Source organism: Macadamia integrifolia, chromosome 7 (assembly GCF_013358625.1).
Source record: "Macadamia integrifolia cultivar HAES 741 chromosome 7, SCU_Mint_v3, whole genome shotgun sequence".
Lineage (NCBI taxonomy): Eukaryota > Viridiplantae > Streptophyta > Magnoliopsida > Proteales > Proteaceae > Macadamia > Macadamia integrifolia.
Window position 1 is genome coordinate 25,750,488 of NC_056563.1, and position 13,293 is coordinate 25,763,780.

Genomic DNA, 13,293 nt, shown 5'->3' on the forward strand with positions numbered 1-13,293 from the left:
AATCGGGTTTAGAACGTCAAAAGAAGGTTACACGTCCGATTTGGGTTTGATCGGACATGAAGATCACCTTCGGGGCCACACGGGTGGGTCAGACAGGTGGGCTGTCTGGCCCACCGGTATACCCACCGGTTGGGACCGGCGGGTAGGGGCCCGTCGGTATGGCCCGCCGATTGTACCCGCCGGTTGGGCCAGGGGCCCCTGCTAGGACCGGCGGGTAGGGGCCCGCCGGTTGGGCCCGAAGGCCCCCTGCACTCTCAGGTGGGTACCCACAGGCGGGTAGGGGCCCACCGGTTGTACCCACCGGTCTTGGCAGGAAACACCCTATTTCTTCCCAACTTTCTCCATTCTTTGGGGATTCAAATGGGGCTTTTACCCACCCATTCTTCACACCTTCAAGGTCCTATAGGATGGTTCTAACCTAGATCTAGGTTAGATTCAAGTGATGGAAAACCATCTTACCTTCTTTGCTCAAGAACGACTTCAAACCCTCCAAATCACTTCAAACCCACAATGCTTCTTCTACCTTGTCAATATTTCTTCAAATCCTTCAAGATCAACACATAAATCATCTATTAAACCTTAGATTCATCATTTCAAAGGGAATCTACAAGATCTCAAGAAACCATGCTCGAATCAAGGGTTTAAAGCTTGGGTGTGGGGAACGTTCTCAAAACCCAACTTTGCTTACCTCTAACTGTAGATCTAGAGTTGAAGATCACTCTCCCGGCACCGGAATGGGAAGATCGAGCTTCGGCACCGCTGAAATCCATTTTTTCTTCCTCTTCCTTCTCTTCCTTTCTTCTTCCCTTTCTTTTCTCTCTCCTCTTTACTCTTCTCACCAACGTACGGGGTAATAAATGGAAGGAAAAGAAAATCATAAAGCTTTATATATAATTCCTAATTAAGTGAATAGTGCACTTGGATGGGTCACTCAGGTGGGTGGGTGTACCCACCTGTCCTACCCACCTGAGGGCCAAAACTTGGGATTTTGACCGGGTTCAGGCCTCGGCGCGAACCCCACCCCTGGCATATGATGTAGCATACGTATATACCTTAAAATACGGATATAATACCTGTTTTATCCGTACATGGCCTTATGGTAGGTGCATGTACACGGCTTGGGCACTCCTATCTCTTCTGGCACTGGCTCGGACTTGTCGGGCCAGCCGGTGTTTAAGGTCACCCGAGCCATCATAGCCCATAAGGAACCCGCTCTAATTTCTTCTGGCTCGGTTCCTGCAGGGTTAAACCGATTCAACCGCAAAATCAGACCGGGTTTAGAAAATAGGGTATTACAGATAAAGTCAGGAAAACCTTTGACATGATTTCAATATTGGAATGTATCTAACTAGATGTATAAGCAGCCACCTTGATCTTTGGTCGGACCAGCCTGACCATCTAACCCAGGCGGCCAGGCCAAACTTACGTACTGAACGAGCCTGAGTCGAACGAGCCCAAAGTAGCTCAACTCGGCCTCGTTGAAGGGCTGAATCGGATATCGTCATCGCAAGTTTCTTCAACAACTACTGCATTTACTCTGGATTCTTGTGTCAAGCCTCAGGAGTACCGGAACAGTGGAAATCGTCGTCTTGAGACGGAGAATCATTCATTCGCTGCGTAATAAAATAGCGTTGCCTTCCTAACACATTGATCCAGTAACTGATTTGAGTTGCAATTCATCTCCTGTCGTGTTGGTCCGAAGGGCTTCTGTTATTCTTGAGGGTTATTGCTTGGATGGAGATTGGTTCTTGGTTTCATGACGTACATTCATCTTCAGGTCTGTTTGTTTCCAGTTCTCATTACCCTTGTCAGTCTTTTTTCTTCAATTTATCATCAGGATCTTTGAGATATTGCGCATGTGTGGTGGCTTTTTGCTGTTACTCTCTGCAATTCTTGGAGATGGATGTGTTAGAAACGCTGGACATCCATGGCTTTAGGTTCTCCTTTGTATTGGGTTTTTGCTTGATTAGCAATTCCAGTTATTTTCTTTGGTGGGTCTTTCCCCGTTCTTGAACTTTTAGATTTTGATTAAATGCAGATGGATAGGTTAATTTTGTAATGTGTTAGAAACCTTGGACATCCATGGATTTATTTTCTCCTTTGTATTGGATTTTTTCTTGATTAGCAGTTCCAGATGTTTTCTTTGGTGGGTCGCTCCCCCTTCTTGAACTTCTAGAATTTGATAAAATGCATATGGATAGGTTAATTTTGTAATGATTAAAGACTGGGCTTACTCAATTATGTGTTTATTCTTCTTGCATTTTGCTTTCTCTTGCTGCTGATCTTTGGAAGGTTGATGGATTAGCAATGCCAAAGAAATTTTTACTGTTAAGTGTTTGCTTTTAGAGTATCATTGTTCCTTCAATGTTTTCCAAAATGTGATAGTTCAGATATGGAATAATGCTGAGAATAATAGTTGAATTGGAAAGGGCTAAAGATAAAAAATATGTTTAAGATTTAGTTAATAATTAAATCTGTAGTTTCTCGATTGCACATGAATACTAAACATAAGATTTAAGAATTGACAGGACTAAGGCGATAAAGTGTGATGGAACTTCTACATTTAATTTTTGTAGTGTTATAAGTGCAAACCGGGTTGATCTTGGCATCTGGTAGTATGTTAGTTGCCTGGACTTTGTGATGACTTGAACCTTTGCATGTTGGAGTCATGGAAGCATCTCTGTAGGTAGTTAGCGTGCCTGAAGTACACTTTTCCCCCTGTATTTGTATAGATGCTCATTTAATGATGGGCAGATACAATATCTTTTTCTTTCCATCTATAAGTGATGAGTTTCTAGAATCCTAAGGGATTAGGTTTGAAAACTCAGTTGAAAACCAGACCGCAGTGAAGAGAAAAAAGACCAAATTCAAGAGAAATTAAATATTTGATGATCAACAACTCGGATTGAAGGGAAACCTTGGTCAAGGTCTGATTTATAGTGAAGTATTGGAAAATTGTTGTGCTCACTGAGATTTTCCATACTTAATCCAACAGTTATCAACAATATGATTGACCTTGGCACATTGTGACCACTGATACAAGTATTGGTTGGTTTGTTGATCTCTACCTCCACCAGTACCACGTTCTCTACCTCCCTATGAACCATGACCATGACCTTGACCACCGCTATCAGCAACAAAGACAGAGTTGTCGTTAGAAGAGGAAGATGAATCGGACTTAGTGAGAGAGGGGGATACTATGCATTGAATACAAAAAAGCCTTCATTCATGGAAAGAGCTCCTTCACCAGAAAGAATTTCAATTTTGATAGGCTGCATATCAGAATTCAAACTAGATAATAATTTTTCCAATTGAAACTTTGCCGTTGGCTCTTCAACAAATCCAAGTTAGTGGTGAAGACATTAAATTCTTCCAATATTCCCTTCAGGGTACTGTAGTACTCACTCACAAACTTATCACCTTGCTTAAAAGAGAATAGTTTTTCATTGAGATCATACAATGGGAAAGACTTTCTTTCAGATTATCCAATCGACAGTACAGACTAGGGACAAACTCTTTTTGAGTATAGGGCTAGATTGGGGGTTAAAACACTCAAAATTTGATGACGATCCAATGGTTGGAGAGGCTGTTATAATGGTTACCTGGAAGTAGTGACATGAAAATTTCAGAATTTGGCAACTATCAAGATATACCAATTCAATGGTCTGATGAGGACCAAATCTGAGTTGATGGCTATGTGTTATCAATATATATGAACCCTAAAATATTTCAAGGAACTATTGTTTATATTTGGAGAAAAATACTATTTAATTGGAGAAATATAACCCAAAAAAGGGGTGCCGCAAGGTATGATATGAACAGCATCAGCAGGGGAGAAATCTACATGTACAGCAGGGTATCTCAACAGTGCTCCAAAAACAGTTTGGTTGCTGCACACTGCAATAGAGGAAAATTTAGTTGGACTCTCAGACAAGAAAAAGTATTGCTGATACAGGCTATTCAATGATCTGACACCATGTGATAGTTCCAAACCTAGAACAACCAGCAATATTAACAAGAAGAAGAAGTAACAGAGAGAAAGATAGTTACTGATTGGAGAGAATAGATAGTCCAATTGGTAGCAGTAACATATATTTATAACCGTGCATGGTATATCTGAATAATTACAAGTATACCCTTTTACTTATGTGAACTTACACATAAGTCCCCAAGGAACAAATGTAATTCCAGAAATACCCTTGTGATACATATATCTTAACACTATCCAATGGAGGACCAGGAGTTCTAATCAGATAAGACTATCAAACTTTTACAAGTATAGAGATAAATAATAAAATAATGATATAAAAGAATCCAAACTAAACTAAGAAAGTGAATCCTGTATTCTTACCTTCTACCCATATTTCAGGCCCGTTAAAGTGGCCTATGACAAAGAAAACACGTTGAACTAAAGGCCCAACACTGATATAACCCAACTCAAGGATTGTTTCCACTAAAATAAGCCCAATTCTGTGTTTTATCTGCATCAAATAGATTTTTCTGCTATACTCAAACAAATTTGTGGTTAAAAATTGAAATGTTACTGATCTTATGATTATCAGTGATCAGAAAGTTGGGAAGATATGCACCCTAAGTTAAATGGAGGGCATATTAGATCTTCGATACCTGGATACTTAAAAACAAGAGCCCAACTGTGCTGGACACTTCACTCTCAAGATAACATGCCACACCCAATATGTTACATTCCCAAACCTGATGTTATGAAAGAGTTCATAATTAGGAGCGGAAACTACTGTATGGCTCTAACCCCCATTTGTTTGAACTTTTCCCAACTCTTAATGATCATCCAAAAGAACAGCAATGATGGATTTTTACAATCATTTGATTGAGTTAACTTTCAATGTGGATACTTTTTGGTATGCATCAATGGTGGATTTCAGGCCCTGCATATGTGTGCCTCATGACACCAATATATTCTGGTGAATTGGTTTTACTCAATATGTGCCACTTGTAACAATTTGATATATATATATATATATATAGGGACAAAGTTTTCTGTCCAGGAGCGGCCTCTGTGCCACAGACACAAGGGGCGCAAAATGATCATTGTGTCTCACCTGGGGGGATGCCCCCTGCCCTGTATCCGGGTGCAGGGGCCTCATCCGAACAGAAAACACTAGTCCATATATATATATATATATATTTCTCATTTTCTTCTCCTATGTAGAGAACATGGGCTGTAAATTTATTATTGACATCATTGTTCCTGTTGTAATTGTCAGCATTTCAGACCAAATCAAATCTGAAATAGCTTGAACAGTTTTTTTTTTTTTTTCCTGACATTTTCTTCACCCGCTCTTTTCAGGTTTCACTAATTCTTCTATGAATTGTTAGAGACATGAAAGTGCTATCTTTTGGTCTGTAATTCCTTTTTAATCCCTTGGGAGATGGGGGTGGAAAGAGTGAAGAATGAAATGAACTAGAGCAGGTGTATGTGGTTCTTTGTGTGAGAAACTTCTACTACAGTATGGCAAGGATGAAATTTCCAAAGCGATATACAATTGTCATTTTAACCTTCATCTGCACATTTGTTTGCTATGTAGAACGTGTCGGCTTCTCAATTGCTTACACAGCAGCTGCTGATGCTGCTGGGGTGAACCAGTCAAGTAAAGGCACCATACTTTCCACATTCTACTATGGGTATGCTTGTTCACAGGTGCCTGGAGGATGGGCAGCCCAGAGGATTGGGGGAAGGCGTGTTCTCCTCCTCTCATTTGTGTTATGGTCTCTAACCTGTGCTTTGGTAACGCTAGATCCAAACCAAGTCAAGACCTTGGTGATGGCCCGCTTGCTTGTTGGAGTTGCACAAGGTTTCATATTCCCATCCATCCACGCTATACTTGGTCAGTGGGTCCCACCTCATGAACGGTCACGATCAGTTTCTCTCACAACTTCTGGAATGTATCTTGGAGCAGCAGCTGGCATGCTTTTTCTGCCCAGCCTGGTGAAATTCAGGGGACCTCAATCTGTCTTTTCAGCTGAGGCTGCTTTAGGTGCTATCTGGTCCATTCTTTGGTTGAAATGTGGAAGTGAACCATCTCGCTCTGACTACCCAAAGATGACACCTTCTGGGTATGGGGAGTCTCTACTGCCAATTAAAGGGGGTTTGCAGAAAATGAAGGTGGATACTGATGGAAGTTTGGTGCGGGCTGCTAAAATCCCATGGAAACGAATATTCCTTAGCTTGCCAGTCTGGGCAATTGTGGTGAATAACTTCACTTTCCATTATGCCTTATATGTGCTGATGAGCTGGCTTCCCACATACTTTGAGCTAGGCCTTCAGCTTAGTCTTCAGGATATGGGTTCTTCTAAAATGCTTCCTTATCTCAACATGTTCATATTCTCCAATATTGGTGGGGTGGTTGCAGACCACTTGATCACCAGGAAGATCTTGTCTGTGACCAGAACCCGCAAGTTTTTGAATACTATTGGTTTCTTGGTGGCCTCTTTTGCATTGATGGCACTCCCAATGTTTAGAACTTCCGGTGGGGCTGTCTTTTGTTCTTCAGTCAATCTTGGTTTCCTTGCCCTGGGTAGAGCTGGATTTGCTGTAAATCACATGGATGTTGCTCCAAGGTATGCAGGAATTGTTATGGGAGTCTCTAATACTGCTGGGACCTTGGCAGGCGTCATTGGGGTTGGTCTAACGGGTCGGCTCCTTGAAGCTGCTAAAACTGCACATTTGGATCTTTCAAGTCCAGAAAGCTGGAGATCAGTATTCTTCATGCCAGGATATCTCTGCATTTTCAGTTCAATTGCTTTTTTACTATTCGCAACTGGGGAGAAGATATTTGATTGAGAGTGCTAACCCTATACTTGTTGAATTAATGGTTCGATGATTCTATAACTTGGTAGAGAGTCTTATATCTTTTCATTCCTTGGAGCAATTCACTCGGTAATTCCCTCAGATGTTTGTTTTGTCACATTGTCCTCCAATGAGAATCATTCATTCCAAAGTTTAAAGCCACAAAAAGGGTGTGAAATGAAAAGTTGGATATAATTTTGCATTGTTGATAGAATTCAATTATTTTTTTCTGTTTCATGAATTGTTTAAATTTCAGGGCTCATTCGGTAATGTGTAATCTGCTTGTGATGAGGTATGGTATGCTGAAACAAGTCAACACTATCAAACCTAAAGAAAACCAGAATCACAATGACCTAAACACAATCAGAATTAGTGGACAGGATGATGTAGGAGGGGTTCCTAGATGACTAGGTCTCCTACAAGATTAACTAACTAGGTAGGTTAACTCAAGGGGCTTAGGTAAATAAGACCAAAGAATCTCAGCAAACACGATTAAGCATGCAAGACAAAGCGAGACTAATAAACAAAGTAACCAAAAAGCAATATTAATCTAGACGGAAAAACACATAAATTCTTACTCAAGTTTCAAGTGGGGACATGGGGAAGGGAACAAACGACATATGAATATTAGGTTCAGCACAAATCCATCTAGACACCCAAATTAGATATGCAACAAACGATAAAATAGGCATAAACAAAGGGCAAGGGCAGACTTCAACGTCAATGGGTTGCAATATATGTAATAGGGATTTAGGGAGGTGGGGAGGATTTAGTTTAGTACTTTACCACACTGTTATTCAGATCTGAGGAGAGAAGAAGAAATCCAGGTTCTCCAAAATAAAGAGGTTGTATTCCACCTTTTGTTGAAGAAGGTACATCCAGCTAATTGTAGAGAGAGTAGCAGCAGTGGTGTAAAGGCAGCAGTGGTGTAAAGGCAGCAGTATTGTAACGGCAGTAGTACGTAGCAGCAGCAGTGAGGTAGAGGCAGCAGTTGCAGCAGAGCAGTTTTGTACCGGCAGAATTATGTTGCAGTAGCAGTGGGGTAAGGCAGCAGGTGCAGCAGTAATAACACAGCAGCAGGTGCAGCAGTAATAACGCAGCAGCAGGTGCAGCAGTATAACGCAGTAGCAGGTGCAGCAGTATAACGCAACAGTAGGCGCAGCAGTATAACGCAGCAGCAGAAAAAAAAACAATAAGACTGAAGAGAAAGAGAAGGAGGCGAGACAAGAAGATTAAGAGAAGAGAGAGCCGAGAGAGTAAGGGAAGAAAGAGGCGAGAGAGAAGGGGAGAAAAGTCGAGATTGAGAGAGAGAGAGAACCGTGAGAGGGGTGGGGATTTGCTCTTGGCTTTCTTTTCAATTAACATTCATTGAAAATAAACAATGGCCAATGGCCTTACACTTAAAGAGAATAAACTTCCAAAAATAAAAAGATACTTAGAAACTCAATTTGCATGAAATAAAAACTACCTAATAGATCAATATAAAGAAATCTTAGTTTCCTAATTGTGTAAGACAATCAAATATCACTAGATTTAAAGCAAAGTACTAGAATCGAATAAGATTTGGAGGGGTCCACAAAATCTTCCAAGATCTTCTAAAAATCTGGATCGATCTTGGGACCCACAAGATCTTCTGAAATCTTCTAAGATCTTCTAAAATCTGGATCGAGCTTGGGGCCCACAAGATCTTCTTCTTTCTATTCTTCCAGCCACAAAGATGGCTGCTTCTTCTTCTTCTTGCGCCTGTACACTTTGATGTCCCCATCAACTCTCCCCGGTTTGGAAGAATTCACCTCTGGTGAATTAATGCTCATGTAATACTCAAATAGATCTGGGTTGAGTTGTTGGACTTCTTGCATTGTGATCCAGGTGTTGTCAATTTCCGGACGTCCATGCCACTTGACCAAGAACTCTCTAGAACCTCCAGTGTGTGTGGACACAATCCTCTCATCAAGGATTTCCTCAATTTCTTCAGTTCTCCTCGTGACCTTAGGCACAGGTGGTAATGAGGTGGGGGGAAGTGGTTGGCTCGGCTCAGAAGTCTCATCAATGTTGAAAGGGAAGTTTTCAAGGTCATCAGGATAAAAAGAGGTGAAGGTAGAGGTACCATGGTATGGGACTAGGTCTTCAACATTGAAAATATTGCTGATCTCCATGCTGGCTGGGAGGTCAAGGACATACGCATTGGCACCTATCCTCTTGAGTACCTTGAACGGACCTGTGCTACGAGCATGTAGCTTGCTCGCTTTTCCCCTAACAAAACGTTGTGGCTTGATTCTTACCATCACCATATCACCCTCTTGAAACTCTTGTAGCCTTCTGTGCACATCTGCCTTCGATTTGTATTGCTCATTGCTCAGTGCTATCTGTCTCTTTATACCTGCATGCAAATCATGTATATGCTGAGCAAAAGATTCGGCTAACTGGGAGGTCCTAGAACTAGACACGACTGGGATAAGGTCTATGGGTGCCCGAGGTTGGTATCCTGAACATATCTCAAAGGGGGACAGACCAGTGGTACGGTTCTTAGAACTGTTATATGCAAACTCGGCCTGGCTAAGGACTCGATCCCAACTGGTAAGGTGTTCTCCTATGAGGCAACACAATAAATTCCCTAAGCTCCTATTGACAACCTCGGTTTGGCCATCGGTCTGAGGGTGGAAAGCTGAGGAGAAACGGAGTTTTGTTCCCATCATCCGCCATAGGGTCCTCCAAAAATGACTAGTGAACTTAACATCCCTATCGGACACTATGGTGAGGGGTAACCCATGGTACTTGACAACCTCACTAAAGAAAAGTTTGGCTACTATGGATGCATCGGAGGTCTTAGAGCATGGGATAAAATGGGCCATCTTCGAGAAGCGGTCAACAACCACATAAACAGAATCGTGGCCTCTCGAAGTTCTTGGTAGACCAAGCACAAAGTCCATGCTAAGGTCCTGCCAAGGGGAGTGGGGAACGGGTAGGGGAGTGTACAAACCCGTGTTTTGCTTTTGTTGTTTGGCGGTCTGGCATGTCCTGCACTGACCCACAACTCTAGCAACATCCCTCTTCAGTCCTGGCCAAAAGAATCGGTCCTCAACGAGGGTGATGGTCTTATCACGACCGAAGTGGCCAGCGACTCCCCCAGCATGCAATTCCCAGATCAGGAAATCTCGGAGTGAAGTCCTGGGAATGCACAACTTGCTTCCTTTAAAAAGAAAGCCCTCCCTAAGTAGATAGTCCGAGCGGTTGACTGGGTTGCCTTCACTCAAGGAAGTGAACGGCTCATTAAAATCAGGACAGGTGGGGTATTGGTCCTTGACTCGCTCGAACCCTACAACCTCTACACTCATTGCTTGGAGTAGCACACTAGCCCGACTCCTAGCATTGGTGCGACTGAGGAACATGTTCACCCGGCTCAGTGCATCTGCAGCAGTATTCTCGACACCAGGCCTGTGCTTGAGTACAAAAGTGTACTCTTGGAGGAACTCAACCCACTTGGCATGCCTCTGATTGAGTTTCTTTTGGGCACTTAGGTACCTCAGAGCTTGGTGGTCAGAGAATAGTACGAATTCTTGCGGTAAAAGGTAATGTCGCCAATAGCGCAATGATTGGACAACCGCATAGAATTCCTTGTCGTATGTAGAATATCGTTGCCTAGCTTCATTAAGCTTCTCACTAAAATAGGCAACAGGGTGGCCCTCTTGTCCTAGGACACCACCTATCCCAATACCAGATGCATCACAGTTAACTTCGAAGACCTTAGAGAAATCTGGGAGGCGTAGGACTGGAGCTTCAGTCATAAGCTTTTTAATCTCATTAAAGGCCTTCGTAGCACTCTTAGTCCATTGAAACTCCTTCTTTTTCATGCAATCGGTGATAGGAGACATAATGGAACTAAACCGGTAGATGAACCTTCTGTAGAAAGTGGCTAAACCATGGAAGCTTCGTACCTCATGAATGTTAGTTGGCTCAGGCCACTCTACAATCGCCCTCACCTTCTCAGAGTCAGCAGATACTCCCTGAGCTGACACAACAAATCCCAGGAAGATGACTTGATCACTCATGAAGGTGCACTTCTTGAGGTTGACAAAGAGTTTCTCTTGTGAGAGCACATGAAAAACCTTCTGTAAGTGATCCAAGTGGGAAGACGGGGTCTTACTATAGATGAGGATGTCATCAAAGTAAACCACAAGAAACTTGCCAATGAATGGTTGAAGCACTTGATTCATTACCCTCATGAAAGTGCTAGGTGCATTTGACAAGCCAAAAGGCATGACTAACCACTCAAAGAGGCCATCCTTCGTCTTGAAGGCTGTCTTCCACTCATCTCCCGGCCTGACCCTAATCTGGTGGTACCCGCTCTTGAGATCAATCTTCGAAAAGATCGAAGAGTTGACCATCATATCCAACATGTCATCAAGCCTAGGGATAGGGAACCTATACTTGATGGTAATCTTATTGATGGCCCTACTATCAACACACATACGCCAAGTGCCATCTTTCTTTGGCGTGAGCAAGGCAGGCACAGCACACGGGCTAAGGCTTTCCTTAATGAATCCCTTTTGCAACAGTTCATCCACTTGCCGTTTGAGTTCGGCGTGTTCTTTGGGATTCATTCGGTAATGGGGTAAGTTCGGGAGAGAGGATCCTGGAACTAAGTCAATAGCGTGCTGGATGTCACGCATGGGCGGTAACTCATCAGGTAGTTCCTCAGGGAATAGCCTCTCGAATTTCCTCAACAAGGGTTGCACTTCTCTAGGAGCCTCAGTGAATAAGTGTGACCTATCGGTATTACTCTGTACAGCAACTAGAGCATAAATCACCCCTGACTCGTGACACTCTCCTTCAAATTGTTGTTGATTTAAAATGTTGAGTGTTTTGGTGGGGGCATGTTTGGATGTACTTCCCTTGTGTTCTGGAACCTTAACTTCCCTAGGGGGACTGGGTGTCAGTCTGATCTTCTTCCCTTTGAACTCAAAGACATAGGTGTTAGACTTCCCGTAATTGGTGACATCCCGGTCATATAACCAGGGCCTACCTAGAATGATGTGGGCAACATCCATCTCTAGGACATCACACCACACTCGATCCTCATATCCTGCAAAGTGTAGGGGGACTAGACACCTCAGATTTATGGGAATGGTGGACTGATCAACCCAGGCAACCTTGTAAGGTTTGGGGTGGGGTTCAGGTTTGAGGCCCATTCGAGCAACAGCGCTCTTGGCGACCACATTCATGCAACTCCCGCTGTCTATGGCGACGCGGCAGTTCTTGCCCTGATGACATGTGTAGGTGATGAAAATATTAGTTCGTCACCAATCGTCGCTATTCTTAGGTTGTGAGACCATGCAACGCACAATGCTAAGCTTGAGGTCACCGGCCTCCTCGGTGTCCTCATCAGATATGGTCTCATCTGGCCTATGGTCCTCATACTCATGGTCCTGAAAACCCTCTTGGTTACTTTCCTCAGGGGTCTGCTCTCCTACGTAAAGATTCCTATTGAGACACTCCCTGGAGAAGTGACCAAACCCACGACACTTGAAACACTGTTGTTGCCCACTACTCTTGGGCGCTTCTCCCAAAATTCCTTTACCCTTGTTGTCAAATTGGCGTTGTGGTGCAGCAGGGGTTTTTGGGAATCCAGTTGAGCCTTGGGGTGGTTTTCTAAATTGGGACTCCCCAGCTTGGAAGTTCTTCCTCTGAGAATAAGTTCTCATGGAGGATTCCACCTCAAGGGCTATCCTGAAGGCCTGTGGAACGTCTCGCACCAGGTGGGGTGCCATACGAGACTGAATTTCGGAGTTGAGCCCGATAAGGAATCTGGATAGTGTCTGCTCAACATCCTCCCGAATAAGGCTTCTAATTTTTAATTCATTGAACTTGCTCATGTACTCGGTCACAGTCAACTTCCCTTGCTTCAGGGTATTCATTTCATTCAACAACTGGAGCCTATAAGTGATAGGCAAAAATTCCCTTTTGAGCCGCTCTTGCATCTCTACCCAGGTGGTGATTGGCTCAAGTCCTAGGTGGTCCTCCTGGTACTCTAGGTCTGTCCAGAAGTCCTGGGCAGCTCCAATAAGCTTGAACTTAGCAAACCGGTAGCGGACTTCCTCTGGCATATCATAGAAATCGAAGTACCTATCCATCTGCTTGATCCAATCCAGAAGGATCCTAGCGCCAATCTGACCATCGTAGGTAGGGGCATCTACCTTAATCATCCGTCTGACATCAAAGCCCCTATCATGGTGCTCATAGCCCTCATCATCTCCATATTGGGTTTGGCGTCTTGGCGGTGGGCCTCGACCCCTACCCTGATCCCTACCACGCCTTAGTCCTTGGAAGTTATCCCCTATCTGGTCATAACCGTCAGTCTGGTTATTTTCGTTTACTTCCTCAGGGTTAGGGCCTCTGCCCCTAGGTTCAGTGCCAGTTATGTTACGGCCTTGCCGTCCATCAGGGTTTTGGGCACTTGTCTCGAGGGC

The 13,293-nt window shown here is 43.4% G+C and overlaps 1 protein-coding gene across 1 annotated transcript; it reads left to right on the forward strand.

Annotated features, from left to right (window-relative positions):
- The first annotated feature begins 1,487 nt into the window (after positions 1–1,487).
- Positions 1,488–7,037, forward strand: LOC122083405 (probable anion transporter 6). The gene is made up of 2 exons (XM_042651204.1): positions 1,488–1,777; positions 5,327–7,037. Exon 2 carries the CDS (start codon positions 5,489–5,491, stop codon positions 6,818–6,820), a length of 1,332 nt encoding a protein of 443 aa, XP_042507138.1. The 5' UTR covers positions 1,488–1,777; positions 5,327–5,488; the 3' UTR covers positions 6,821–7,037.
- The last annotated feature ends 6,256 nt before the right edge of the window (positions 7,038–13,293 follow it).